A 13,720-nucleotide genomic window follows, 5' to 3' on the forward strand; every position below is an offset into this window, starting at 1 on the left:
ATGCGCCCCCTGGCGGCCGCTGGAGGACCGGCCGCCGTGATCCGCCTTAGCGGAGAGCGAGACCACCTGACAGGGCTCCCACCATAGAACTCCGTCTCCTCCCGTCCTGTCCCTTATCGACCGCCGAACAAGTACCGGAGAAGAATAACTGTTTTGTAGAAAAAAATTAAGTGTCTTTATTCCTGAATAGATTAGTACGGCGGTGCGGGCTCGGGAAAGCCCTGGACCCCGAGGATTGCGGAAACAAGGGGTGCGAGGGACGGTTCCTCTTCCGCAGCCTGGGTCCTGGAGGGCACTGGTGGGGACGGCAGTGAGGCCAAAAGTCAAGAGGAGACACCTAGGTCCCAGAGACCACGAAGTCACTGCGTGCTGAACTGCTGCTCTGGACGCCTGAACCGCAGTGGGGCGTGGTCTCCGGACTTGCCCCGCCCCAGCCTTGGTGGGGAGCTGGGACCCAGGTGGCCCTGAGGCCTTTGAGGATAAGTTTGGTAGTCTGGCCGACCCTGTCTACACCTGTTCAAGCTCTGTGTCCTCGTAGAGCAGGGCTCCACTGAAGATGGTGAGCGGCTCCTCCGAGTGCGCCAGCTGCCCCATGACCAGGTCTATGCAGACAGTGTCTCCGACCTGCAGCGGCAGGATGAGGCTGAAGACGCCCAGAGCACCCGGGCTGGGCTGACTTTCGGCCACAGGCTTATTCTCCAGTCCCTCGGGCTCATAGCCTCCTGAGTCTATGCGGGCCACACCCAGGTTGGAGCGCGACAGTACTGCCTCCACTTTCTCGTGTCGGTGTCCAGTTAGTACAGCGCTCAGCAAGTAGCGTCCAGACAGTGGTGCAGTGAAAACACCTAGGGACAAGAATGACAGTCAGGAGTTGAGACGGTGTCTGGGAAGGTTTCTCGGGAAGGGAGTGGGCACAGCACCCCTGGACTGTGGAGAGGCCCACCGGTCCTTTCATAGCCACTCCACTGGACTGTATCTCCAGCACTGACTGCAGGACGCGGGTGGGAGCCTGTCCCTATAAAAAACCTGTGACCTGAAAGTCTTCCCTCCCCAACTCTCTCCGTGTCCAGCCATGGCAAAAACGCACGGAGAGGAATAAAGACCTTGCTAAATCACAAAAATGAAAAGATGTACTTGCCTACAGAGGTATGAGCATTAGCACTGCCCAACCTCACCCATTTCCTCAACTGCTCCACCCAGCCCTCCTAGGTTACCTGTCTCCGGGTCATAGTAGCCTCCATCGTTGAGTAGGACTCTGTCGAAGGGGACTGTGCCAGGTTCCGACCGAGGTAAACTCAGGGCAGCTGAAAATGCCACCCTCGGCACCGGGGACGCTGGAGCTCCCTCCACTCCTGAATAGGGGTAGAGAGAGTTAGTTCATAACCTCTGCCCCCTTCCCTGCTGTCCAGGTTGCCTGAGGACTAGCCTCCTCCAGCCCCAAGCTCATTTCCTCTTCCAGAGTCTAATGAGAAGAACTTACCCTGTTCACCTCGAGGACCTGTGAGAAGGAAAGGAGACAACAATGAGTCGGGCATCTCTCCCCATGCCACTCCTCAAATGTTGCTGTTTTGCAGGACTCTGAGTGTAGGTGTGTTTCCCATCAGGAGTGAGGTGCCAAGCAAAGAATAAGTAGGGTCGAATCTGTGCAGCTGCTGGGCCATAGCCTTAGCCCTGGGCTGTGCATACCCCAGATGGCCCTTGTAGGCTAAGCATTAATCTGCAGTATGGCAGGGAGAACAAGATACCCAGCAGCCAAATGGCCATCTCAGCTACTAGTCACTTTCTTCTCTACTCACTGTTAGACACTAGGAACCCCCATTTCCTCGTCCCTTTCCCCTTCTCAGTCAAGCTCCGTGTGGAGTGTTATGCCTGGGCTGCCGGGAGAGTGGCAACCCTGGTTGTAGCAAGTGTCTCAACCAGTATACCTGGTGGTCCAATGGGCCCCTTCTGTCCATCCTTGCCAGGAGGTCCTGGGGGTCCTGCAGGGCCTGGAGGCCCCTGTAGTCCAGGAGGTCCAGCCTCGCCCGAAGGCCCTGTGGTGAGAAAAGCTAGTTGAAGGACAATTGTACAGGGAGTTTCTGATTGACAGGAGAGGTGGCAGTTCTGCCGTTAGAGAGGCAGCTGAGGCACGTGGGTCTGGAGGGCTGTGGAGACGTGGTGCCCCTTGGGCTGCAGGCAAGGCACCTGAGTGACAGAGCCACATCCCACCTCCACTCAGCCCCTCTAAGCAACCAGAGGAAGGCAGGGAACTAGACCCTGACAGCTTCTCTGCAGGCACACTTCAGCCTCCCAGAGACACAGTAAGGGCTACAGCACAGCAAAGAGAAGGCAGGGGAGACCAGGCCTCCTTGCTGCTTATTGTAGGGAGGAAGGGAACAAGGGAGGGCTTGAAAGGGGACCCTCTCACGCCTTCTGTCCTCACCAGTGAAGTCCTTCAGGCTAAACTGCTGCAGACGGTCTTCCAGGAGTAGCAGGGAACTGTTGAGGGCACCAAGTCGTCTGCCCAGGCCTGCCTGGCCCCCCAGCAGCTTCTCCAGCAGGGCTGCCTGCGTGAGGCTGGTGCTGTTGCTTTCCCGTAGGGCAGCCCAAAGCCCAGCCACATGTCTAGAAAGGCCCTCACGCAGGCCCTGTAGTCCCCCTGCCACGGTATCCAGTCGTTCACAGACTCCCTCAAGCCGGCCTAACCGCCCTTCTAAGCTAGGGCACTGGCCTGCCTGTGCCTGGCCCTCCTCCAGGCTTCGGAAGCGCTCCTCACTCTCTGTAACGTGTTCCGTGGCCTCCTGCTGAAGCCTGTTGATCTCAGAGATGATGCTGTCCTTAGTGGCCCCCAGGTCGGCCAGATCGGCACCCTGGCCCTCCACAGTGGTCTGGAGCTCATGCAGTGTGTCATTGAGGGAGCTGAAGGTGAGGATGACCTCCGAGAGTTCTCCCTGCAGGGCCTGGAGGGCTGAGCCCGAGCTGCCCCCGAACACGCTGAAGCCGTCCAGAGGCCCGCGGCTTGGTCCTCCAACACCTGGGCCAGCTCCAGGGCCCCGTGGAGGTAAGAGTGGGCAGGAGCAACGTTCCACGCCATCCCGAAGGCGGCCCAGCTCCTCCTGGACACCGCCACAGGCCCCACAGCCCTCGTCCCCGCGGGCTTGCAGCAGGCCCTCCAGTTGGCTGAGCCGGGCTGCTGTGAGATTGAGGCGCAGCAGGAGCTCTGCTGCTGTCTCCTCCTGTGCGTCCACGCGCTCCTGCAGTCGGCCCACAATCCCTTGCAATCCCTCCAACATGGCCTGCTGGGCCTCCCCTGCTGCTCCAACTTTGTGCAAGTTCGAGCCCACCAACCGTAGCTGGCCCTCGCTGTCCAGCACCCTGCGCTCCAAGGCACTGAGGGTCTCACTGACCCGAGAATCCTGTTCCCCGGGACCCCTAGAGCAGAGCTGTCCACAAGCCTGCACGGCCCCTGGCACCTGCTCTTCCAGCAGATCCAGGCGGCCACCCAGCTCCCTGCTCACATTGGCCATGTGCGCCTCCAGCTTTTCTAGCCGTCCTAAAGCATCAGGCAACCAGTGGCCCAGCCTCCCTGGTCTCCCAGGCCAGTCCTTCTCTTGATCCTCTGAGGGACCAAGGGTAGAGTTGAACCGGTCTTCCAGGTGGGAAAGGCGGGAGGCCAAGCTGGTGTAGCCCGGGGGGTAGCCCCCCTGCCCAGCTGCTCCTCCCAGCTCAGAACCTCGGCGCCCACTGAGCACTGTCACTGAGCCGGCCACCACATCCAGCCTCCGCTCCAGCTCTGACAGTCGCCGGCCCAGTTCTGGGGGACAGCATTCCTGAGAGGGTCTCCTGGCCATGGCAGGCCCCAGGTGCTGCTGCTGCTGACGCTCCTCCAGGGAGGACAGTAGCTTCTCCAGTGTGCGCAGCCGCTCCCTGTCCTCTTGCTGCTGCTGGCGGAAGCCATCCAGCCCTGCCAGACACACGGAGCAAGACTCCTGCAGCTGCCGGTCCAGCTGCCGCAACACCTCCTCACTAAGGCCAGAAGGGACTGGGACAGGGGCTGGGGACCTGCCGCCTTCACCAGCGCCTCCGTTATGATGGTTGTTAAGGTGGCCCAGTTCCTGGTCATGGGTGGAGACGCGGTTGTCAAGGAGCTGCAGCTGATGCTGGATCTCATTGAGGGTTTCATGCACACCTGGACGGGCAGCCGCATCTGCTGGCTGCTGCCTCCCATTGAAGGCCGTCTCCACAGCCCTCTGTACATCTTCAGTCAGGCGCCCATTTATTCCCTGCAGGACACCTCGAAGGCCTTGCAACTCTTTGGTCAGGCTCTGTACCTGCTGCTCCAGCTGCTGCACTTTCTCCGATTCCCCAGGACCTGAAGACAGAGGACAGCAGATGACTGAGGGCCCAGGCCCTGCTTCCCCAACTCCAGCAAGAGTCAGTGGCTCTCCTTTGCACGATTCGGGCAAGAGAAAAAAAGAAAGGAAATACTGTTCACCGAATGCCCTTAGCCCAGCTTTGAATCACAGCTCTTAAAACTTCTACTAGGCAGATACTCTTGCCATTTGATGACATGGGAAGCCAAGAACCAGAGGAATTAGGCAAATAGTCCCAGCAAGAGTCAGAGGCATTCCTTTGGATGATTTGGGCAAGAGAAAAAGTTTGACAAGGGGCCGTGTCAAATTTCAAATCCAGACCATCTGGCCACCAAACCTACCCACATCGTTTCCACTTGTCCTTAAGACCTCTTGACTTCTTGGAAACTGTTTCCTTATCTGGGAAATGAGAATGACACCATGTGCCCTCCCTCTTAGGGCTGTCAAACAGTACAAAACGGGAAGGCGAAGTACTGTAGCAATGACAGGGCATTTCCCTATAACACCACAGGGATAAACAAGAAACCTTTGCAGCAAGCCTGCGAGGGTGCTGGCTGGCTAGCCAGTCAGCCAGAAGTTCCTGTTTCCATAATTATAGTTCAGTTATCTCTTTGGCAGGAAAAGAGCGCGCATCCGGTGTGCCTGTCCTAACACATACACATAGGAAAGAAAAATGCAACAGGGACTATTGCATTCTGGGACCTGCAGTCTCCAGGGGCCAGAAAGGAACCTGGGACCTGTAGTCAGGTGCAATGCATGCTAGGATTTGTAGTCTTAACTGTCTTCAATGGGGACAGACAGAGCTTCTCAAAGGAATTCCCCCGCTTCTCCCATAGCCTTTCCCAACTAGGAAGAACCTTGGCCGCATGAGGGCGTATGTGAGCAAATCCTCTTTGTGCCTTCTTATTCGGCTCTAGGTTTTCAGGTCTTTCAATCAATCTACCCCCACTCCTGGTCCCTCACCACACAATACACTCAAGCCTCGGAGGCATAAACACACGCAGAATCTCAGGGACGTCATTACCTCCTTTCTGTCCACCTCCCTCTAAGCTGGAGCACAGCCGGGCCCCACATTTACCACCCAGGGTCTCCCCATCCCTAGTAACTTGGGGACTCACCTTCTCCCCCTAGCCCACTGAGGTGGCTGCCCGCACTGGAGCCAGATAGGTTGGGGCGTGCAGGCCTGGGCCGGGGGTGTGGCGTGGCGGGTGCAGGGCCCAGAGCGGAAGAAGGACCCTCTCCGCAGTCATCGCCCCCATACCCCTGACAGCACCTCCACTCCATGTCTGTCACTGTCTTGTAGGCCACCCGGTAGCGAGGACGAAGGAAGCTCCGGTACCTGGCCAGAGGAGAGGGAGACTTTGTATTCTCTCGGTTCTGCCAGGTTGTCTCCCTCTCTGGCCAGTATGTGTGTGGCCTTGCTCACTTGACAGATACCAAATTTTTAGCCAAGGACTAAATCCCGGCTCTTCCACCCCTTCCCCTGTGCTAGAACCCTGAGTTCATGGCTATGAGGTTGGCCTGACCAACAGGCCTAAAGGCTGGAGACAAGGGAAGTATGATTGCAGCAGCTCCCCAACTAAGTCAGGACCCTAATATTTTCTCAAAAAGTCTTGTCCTGCCCCCTACTCCCTGCTTTGCACAGTGGCCACAGCTGTCTGCCGTTGCCCAGCTCCCACGAAGTACCCAATGTGTTGGGGGGACTCACATGATGCTTCGGGGACACTGGGGCTGGCCCCAGCCACAGGGCTGATAGTCTGGCTTGACAATGGTCTCCACTCCATCCTCAAGGACGCAGCTCACTGTCCGAGTCACCACGTAGGCACACCAATTCCTGTAGGTACAACCCTACCTGGGCCAAAGGACCAAAGACACAAGCCCCAGTGGGCCCAGAGGCTGAAGGAGGGTCAAAAGATGAAGGGGTCTTGAGGACCAGTGAAAGGTAGCGGGGGGGGGGGGTTGCAAGGGTGGCCCCCCTCCCACTTCTTAGTCACCATAGTAGATAAAGGCTTTTCAAGACAGGGAGAACGGAATTAAAAATAGACACAAAGGGAGGTCAGTTCTCATGACTGTGGGGTCCCGGGCACCCTGGAGTTCACAGTCCCTTGTGTCCTTCCTTGGGCCTGCCTCAAGCCCCAGCTGTGTAAGCCAACCAACGGGGAAACTGGAGATAATCCCCTGCACATGGTGCTTCCACCCAGCCCTCACAGAGGAGAGCAGGGGCAGGCAGATGTCCGGCCTATGGTTAAGTAGAGAATAAGCCACTGATGGTTTCTGTCCCCCTGGGGCTTGTGGTGCTGCACTCTTGGCCCCATTCACACTGACTTCTAATCTGTGGGCTGCTGTGGAGCCAGACGGAGCAGAGCAGAGGGAGTCATACATTAGTGGAGGGGGCTAAGGAAGCCCTAGAGAGGGACAAAAGGTCTGCCTGATCCCGAGCTGGCTGGTACACAGTTGGCAGGAAGGTCTAATTCATGCCCTTCAGTGTAGTTTCCCTGGGCATCCAACTACAGGCCTTCATAGGGAGATGGGGTGTGAGCTGATCCCCCTTAGGCCACCAAAATCCTGGGAAAAGTCCCGCAGGAAGGTGCACATGGGCGGGTCATTGATGGCCGGGTATCCTCTCTGTCCCCTCTTCATCGCATTGGGGAGACAGCTTGTTGCCCACCTTCTGAGAACTTTCCCCAAACACAGCCTCCAGCCCTGGCCCGGGACACAGACTCTTACCTGTGGCGGCTGGTAGGCCGTGGTGAGTTCTGGGCCTGGGGTCCCCCAGGACTGAGGGCAGAACTGCCCCCTGTGTAGAGGCTGTAACCTCGAGGAGGGTAGCTGGCAGCCTCTGTGGCTACGGTCAGCAGGTAGCAGAGATAGCAGCTCCAGAGGGTGCTGGGGGCCATGGTGAGGTGTTCCTTGCCGCCTTTAGAGACACATCCCGGCTTGACCACTGGTGCCTAGTCCCGTGCCTCCAGAGGATGCCGCTGCTCCTGCTTCAGAGGACAGTGGCGAAACCAGCTCCGACCCCCGCTTCCTGCCTGCAGCCCCCAGCCACAAGCCTCCTCCTTGGCTGCTGGGCCTGACCCCTCTCTCTCTCCCTCCTCTTTCCTCCTCAGGCTCCTGTCTGTCCCTCCCTCAGTTCCTTCCGCTCTCCTCTTCTGCACTTCTGAGGGGAGTCTGTTCTCTGGGCCCCTGGCCTCCCGTGCCTGGTCCCTGCCCCTCTCAGAGACTGTTTCCTGAGCCTCCACCTCCTGGCTCCAGCTGGCCCTCTTCTGGTCTCCCTGTTCTGTTCCCTGGTGACTGGATCCTAAGGATGGCAGAGCTTTGCCCCTGTGGCTGTTGAGAGGCACAAGGGTGACCACGGGGCGGGCCAGCCTCCTCCCTCCCTTCTTTCCCCTCCCTTCCCCCTGTCTGGCTGGCGGTCCAGCCTCCCCCTTCCTCCCCCACCTCTCCAACCATCGTGCGCCACATCTGCTTCTTGTTAACTCCGGGAAAGAGGGGGGCAAAAAGAAAAAAAAAAAAAAAAAGGAAAAACAGAAATGTGGAGTTGCCGCCGGGCTTGAGGCCAGCCTCTCAGACAGGCCACATGGAGCTGGGACCAAATCTGGATAGGAGACACAGAGCTGGTGGCTAGGACCAGGAACCAGTGCCAGAGTCCCAGCCCCCCTGGGTCAGTCAGAACAGAACCGGTGGGAGAAGATGAGGAGAGAGGGAACCCTGAGGACAGCAAGAAGGCAGGACTGTACAGGGGATAGCACACATAGGGGGCTCGGCTGCACCTCATCATCACTGGGTCCTTCTGCCTCCTTTTAGAGGCTCACGGTGGGAAAGTAAGTCATCTGTCCAAGGTGACAGAGCAAGTCAGTAACATGGCCGAGATTAGATTCCAAGTGATTCTAACGACTCGGGAGGAGGAGGGCAGGGGACACTCCATGGAGACAGATGGAAACCTAAGAGAGAGAGAGAAGATGAAGGAATCAGAGGACAAAGGGCAGTCTTTTCCTAATGGAGGAGACAAGAGACGAGGGCATCTCCTTCCTGCCTGCGTTGGTTAAGGTCAGGCTATAGCCAGGATGGGTGATTATGGTGATGGTAGAGGTGAGACCTGGTTGCTCTCTGGTTTGGGGACCAGTCACCTCTCTGTCGTCTACAGAGAATCCTCAGCATAACCTAAAGGCTCTTGGCGAGGGGCCTGCTGCCTCTTGCCTTTGCATTGTCTGTATTATGCTCTGGGCCTCTGTCTCCCGGGGACACTAGAAGGCTGAGGCTGAAGTACAGACCAACACCGGCTATGAGAGGCTGCTGCCGCCAGGCACTGGATAGGTGCCGAAGTTGCAAAGGCAAGTCTAAAACTCTGCCACTGTCAGTTAGGGAACAACGTGGGTTGCTGGGGAATGGAACAGGGCCCCCAAACAGACAACCACAGAAGCAGGACAGACCAACTGCCAAGAGGCCAGGACAAAGGGATGATGTGTGCGCTGGCGAAGAGCAGGGGAGAGACAGATGGCTGTTGGGGGTAGGAGGAAGAGCTGCCGGGAACGGCAGACTTGGACAGTGTGGGGCAGGACAGAGGAGGAGGAAAGGATGGGAACAGGGGAAGGGAGGAGTCAAAATGAAGTTTCTGCCTCAAACGCGGGGATAATATAACTTCTTCCATCTTGGGTTTGTGAGGATTAATACAATTTAAAAATTCCAGAATAGTGCCAATCATCATCATCATCATCATCATCATCATCATCATCATCATCATCAAGGCTTACTTGCTATATGTTAGCACTTTTTCTTTTAGACTAGAACTCATGGGAATACTCCTGCCTCAGCCTCCTGAGTGCTGATATTACTATACTCAGCCTCTGCCAGCTGTTAATTGCTAGGAAGGAGCAGGACAGGAGTCAAAAGAGGTAGATTATGGGCCAATGAGAACAAGGCTTCCCATGGCTGGCAGGGCTGTTAGATCGCAAGGTTTGGAGTAAGTGCAGTGAACCCAGAGTGAGGTTACAAGGACTTCAGCCTCAGTTTCTAGAGCTTATAACTCTGAATGCATCCCATAGCACCCCTGGAGGTCTGTTGGCTCTTGAGGACCTCTTCCAAACTCTGCATTGGAAAGTGATGCAGAGGGTTGTGCTGGTGATTGTGACCATGGAAAGAAAGAAAGGTTATGCCTGCTCGGTGACTGAAGATAAAAGGAAATACCACAGGATGTTCCAGAGCTTGAGCTAAAAGGAGGAGGTTGGAAAGAGTAGGCTTAGCCTCCACATACTGAAAAAAAATGAGAGTAATATATTCTAGTATAAATAAATAACTGTCTAGAAAATAGTTAAACTGGGAACCATTTACAGAATGCTAATTGGAAACCATGAGAATGAATGTCACCAACTTCTCTCCATGACTGAGTGACCTGCCTCTGCATCTGAGAGCCACAGACCTAGAATGAGCTTGGTGGCTAGAAGAAACACTGATGCAAGTCAAGGTGTTGGAAAAAAAAATCATAACCAGTAGAAGCAGCAATATATTTGCTCTTCAGGGGCCTGGGAACTAGCACACGGGAAGACTTGCAGATGTTCCTAGGGGGCCCTGATTGCAGGAGTCTGCCAGTGTGAGGTGGGAGCCTTGACTCCTGGTCTTTGCATCAGCTGCAGACCTGGCCCTGGCCCTGGCAGAAACCAACCCACTTCCCCTTCAGATTGCCCTGACTGCTACCATGAGTTTTCTAATTTTAATTTTCTTCTTCTCCTTTCCTTCAGGCAACCTTAAAAAAAAAAATCAGCCAGGCTGGGCAGTGGTAGCACACACCTTTAATCCTAGCACTTACGAGGCAGAGTCAGGCAGACCTCTGTGAAGTCAGGATGGTCTACAGGCGAGTTCCAGGATAGCCAGGACTGTTACACAAGAAACTCTGTCTTGAAAAACCATACCAATCTCCGTGAGTTCGAGGCCAGCCTGGTCCACAAGAGCTAGTTCCAGGACAGGCACCAAAGCTACAGAGAAACCCTGCCTCGAAAAAAAACAAAAACAAAAACAAAACAAAACAACAACAACAAAAAACCATACCAAGCAAAAAATCAGCCTAGCCTGCTTGAGTTTTGTTGTTGTTGTTTTGGGTTTTTTGAGACAGGGTTTCTCTGTAGCTTTGGAGCTTATCCTGGAACTCACTCTGTAGACCAGGCTGGCCTTGAATTCACAGAGATCTTCCTGCCTCTGCCTCCTGAGTGCTGGGATTAAAGGCTGGGGCCACCACACCCGGCCTCCAGCCTCTTGCTACTGCCCAACTGCCACATAGTCCCTCTCCTGAGCTTTTGTGTCATACATTCCGCTGTACAGTTTAAATGTGTCGCGTGGAAGAATGCTGGCTTTGAAAAGTCAGTGCAGGAGGCCGCATTTCACTTTGCCTTGTAATTAGGAGCCAAGGCCTAGGGTCTGACATGAATGTGAAATCTCCAGCTCATCATTTACTGGCAAAGAAAGCCAATTGCTGGCCTCAGGGTGAGCAAGCAAGTTGCAATGGTGACCAGTGTTGGCTAGGGTAGAGTAGTGGTGGTAATGGTGGCAGTCGCATTACTGTGGTAGTATTGGCAGGCAGCTACAAATTTCCAACGTAATTGGCCAGAATTGCTCTTTCTCTCTCACACACACAAAATGCTAAGTCCCTGTAGTAAGACAGAGTCTGTTTTTATACCAACTGTAAGGTGGGGGATTTCCGATGACCTAGTGCCTGTGGGAAATCTTGGCCATACTAGGCAATTCATTCATTCAGCCATCACTGACTTAGCAACAAACTGAAGTTCTCAGAGCCAGGATAGCAGGGAGCTCCAGAAATAAGGAACATTTCATGTCTAAGGTCTCCTGTTAAAGGATTAAATGCTGGGCGGGAAGAAGGAGAATCGTGTGAATTGCGTCTAGTGTCATGCCAACATAGATGGGAATTCAAGCTCACGAGAAGTTTTAAGACAAACTTCATGGCTGTCTAAATGCAAGCACTTGTGTGTGTGTGCGCGCGCGCCTTCTAAGCCTTTCTCCAGGTATAATGCTTTAGGATCTGACCATCCTGGGACTCAGAGACCAGTATCCCTTCTTTCCCAAGAATCGCTCACTCCTAAACCTGACCCTGGGCTCTTCTTGTTCTGTCCTTGCTCACACCAGCAATCCCAACACTGGGGTAACAAGGCAGGAGAATCCTGAGTTTGAGGCCAGCCTGGGCTATATAGTGAAGTCCTATTTAGATGGCAGCAACAACAGAACCATCATATAAATTAGAAATTATGTTTCATAAGTATCTTCCTACCACCATCCCCAAAGTCCTGCCAGGACGAGGCCTGGCCACCTCACTCCCCACATACTTTCCCACCCAGGGCTTTTAATCGAGATTTGTCATTTCTCAGCTGAGTCTAGTTCAGTTGGGAAGCCAGTTTTATTTCAGCTCCTTTAGGCACTAGGCCAAATGACCCGTTGAAGGCTGATAAAGTCGTTGACCTAGGCACAGGAAAGGAAAGAGAAAGGACATTTCTGGGCAATTCTAAAATAAATCTTTTCCCGTTTCTCCCTGACCTTTGGACAACCTCCTAAGCCTACCTACTGTGGGGGGAAGGTAGGAAGAACAGGTGACATTGTCTGGAGCCAGCTGTAGGGCCTTGACTAGATTACCTTCCGGGCCTATTTACTTATTTACCAATAAATAAATGAAATGACAATAACAAATCATGGCGGTGCCTTTCAGCTGTGATTGTCTAGAAATCACAACTAGAACTGAACTAGACTCAGCTGAGAAATGACAAATCTCGATTAAAAGCCCTGGGTGGGAAAGTATGTGGGGAGTGAGGTGGCTCAGCTGCTTTGAAATCTGAGGTACTTTCCTGGGCCTTCTCTTGAGGTACAGCTTCTTTGAAAACTATAGTCTAATTCTGATTCAACAGCATACCCAAGTAGTTGGACCTGGATCTGCTCCAACTTTCCAGGATACATGAAGCATAATAATGTGTAATCCTAAAATCTAGACATCATTCCTTCAGGGCGGAGCTGGGGACACACCAGCTCAGGGAGGAACGCCTGGGCCTGGGGAAAACATGCCTGGTTTTTCACCCATGTTATGTGGAGGGCACGTAGGCCTGGGATTTCTAAATATGAAACTTCTGGGAACAGTGGGTGGGGGCTGGGGCAAGAAGTGGGAGGAGGCATGGAAAGCTATAAACTAACTACTGACAGCAAATATTGAGTTTAGGAGCAAACTGGACACAAACTGCTGGTGGTCTAAGACCAGAGAAAGCAACATTGGAATAGTGCAAATCCAGCTCACTGTGCACACCGGAGGCAATCTGGTCCCTTGTCCCAGCTGTTCCAGTCCTATAGCAGCTCCCGTACAGTTTTCTTTGGCTCAGAGAAGCAGAGGCCTCCCCCGAGCCCCGGCCCCCCTCTACCGCAAAGCAACTGGCTTCCATTACCCCTGACAGCTCCAGAGTAACAGTCCAGCCCCCGGCCCTGTCTGGCTCCACATCATTCCCTTTTATGGTGAAGCTGAGAGAAAGCAAGAAAGGGGAAACCCTTTTCTAGCTGAATAGAGGGCTGTAGAGATTCAGGGTGCTGCTCCCCTCACCAGTGACCCTTGGATGTCTGGATGTCTATTGCAGCTAACTCTTTTTCACCACAAACCCACGACCCCTCTGGCTTGTCCCAGCCCTTCCTTTCCTACCCCCTCCTTCACATCCGGGGGGTGATTTCCCACTTGGCTGAGGTCCCACGTTTGGTTTTTGATTATGAAAGGATCCACCCTAATTTTGACGCCCACCTCCAGGAGTGGGATGGAGGCCTGAGACCGGCACTGGTCAAGTAGTCAATGACCCGCCTGTTTGGTAGGACGTGGATTCAGAATGATTAGCACCCGTGAGAGTACCAGCATCCTCTATCCTATTCATTCTGCATCTATCTATCTATCCATCTCCACCGTCAGCGAGCCTGGGAGGGGACCGGGAGGGCAAGACCCAAAGGAAGCACCTGGCTGAATCGGGTAGGGAAGCGAAGGGTGGCAGCATGCAGGAAAGTGGGTCGGAGCCTGCGGGTCAGGCCCGGCCTCCCGCCCACCGCACCCTCGCCCTAGCCCACTCCTCGGCTCCAGGGAGGCTGCCACCACAGCAGCTCTAGCTAACCGCGGCTCCCACCGCTCCAGCTGCTGCCAGCTGCGGAAATCCCAATCCCGCCCCGTCACTCGCAGCTGGGCGGCCTCCCCGAAGCTCCGCCCAAGATCCACTCTATGTGCGCGCGCCGCCGGAGCAGACGAGTAGGCTGGGTAGAGAAGCCGGAAGTGCCTTGCCGTTCCCCCGACTAGCACTACGAAGTTCCGGCTCAGGTCTCCTACCTCGAGCTTTACAGCGAGCGCTAGCATC

The 13,720-nt window shown here is 54.8% G+C and overlaps 1 protein-coding gene across 1 annotated transcript; it reads right to left on the bottom strand.

Moving 5' to 3' along the window:
• Window positions 1-151: 151 nt before the first annotated feature.
• Window positions 152-7,725, bottom strand: Emilin1 (elastin microfibril interfacer 1). The gene is made up of 8 exons (XM_048436590.3): window positions 7,080-7,725; window positions 6,061-6,186; window positions 5,471-5,691; window positions 2,423-4,351; window positions 1,926-2,033; window positions 1,481-1,498; window positions 1,215-1,352; window positions 152-845 (listed from the first exon to the last, which is right to left on the bottom strand). The coding sequence occupies exons 1-8, from the start codon at window positions 7,247-7,249 to the stop codon at window positions 508-510; spliced, it is 3,048 nt and encodes a 1,015-aa protein (XP_048292547.3). The 5' UTR covers window positions 7,250-7,725; the 3' UTR covers window positions 152-507.
• Between the last annotated feature and the right edge of the window lie 5,995 nt (window positions 7,726-13,720).

Source organism: Myodes glareolus, chromosome 6 (genome assembly GCF_982192425.1).
Source record: "Myodes glareolus chromosome 6, mMyoGla1.1, whole genome shotgun sequence".
In the NCBI taxonomy this organism is placed as follows: Eukaryota; Metazoa; Chordata; class Mammalia; order Rodentia; family Cricetidae; genus Myodes; species Myodes glareolus.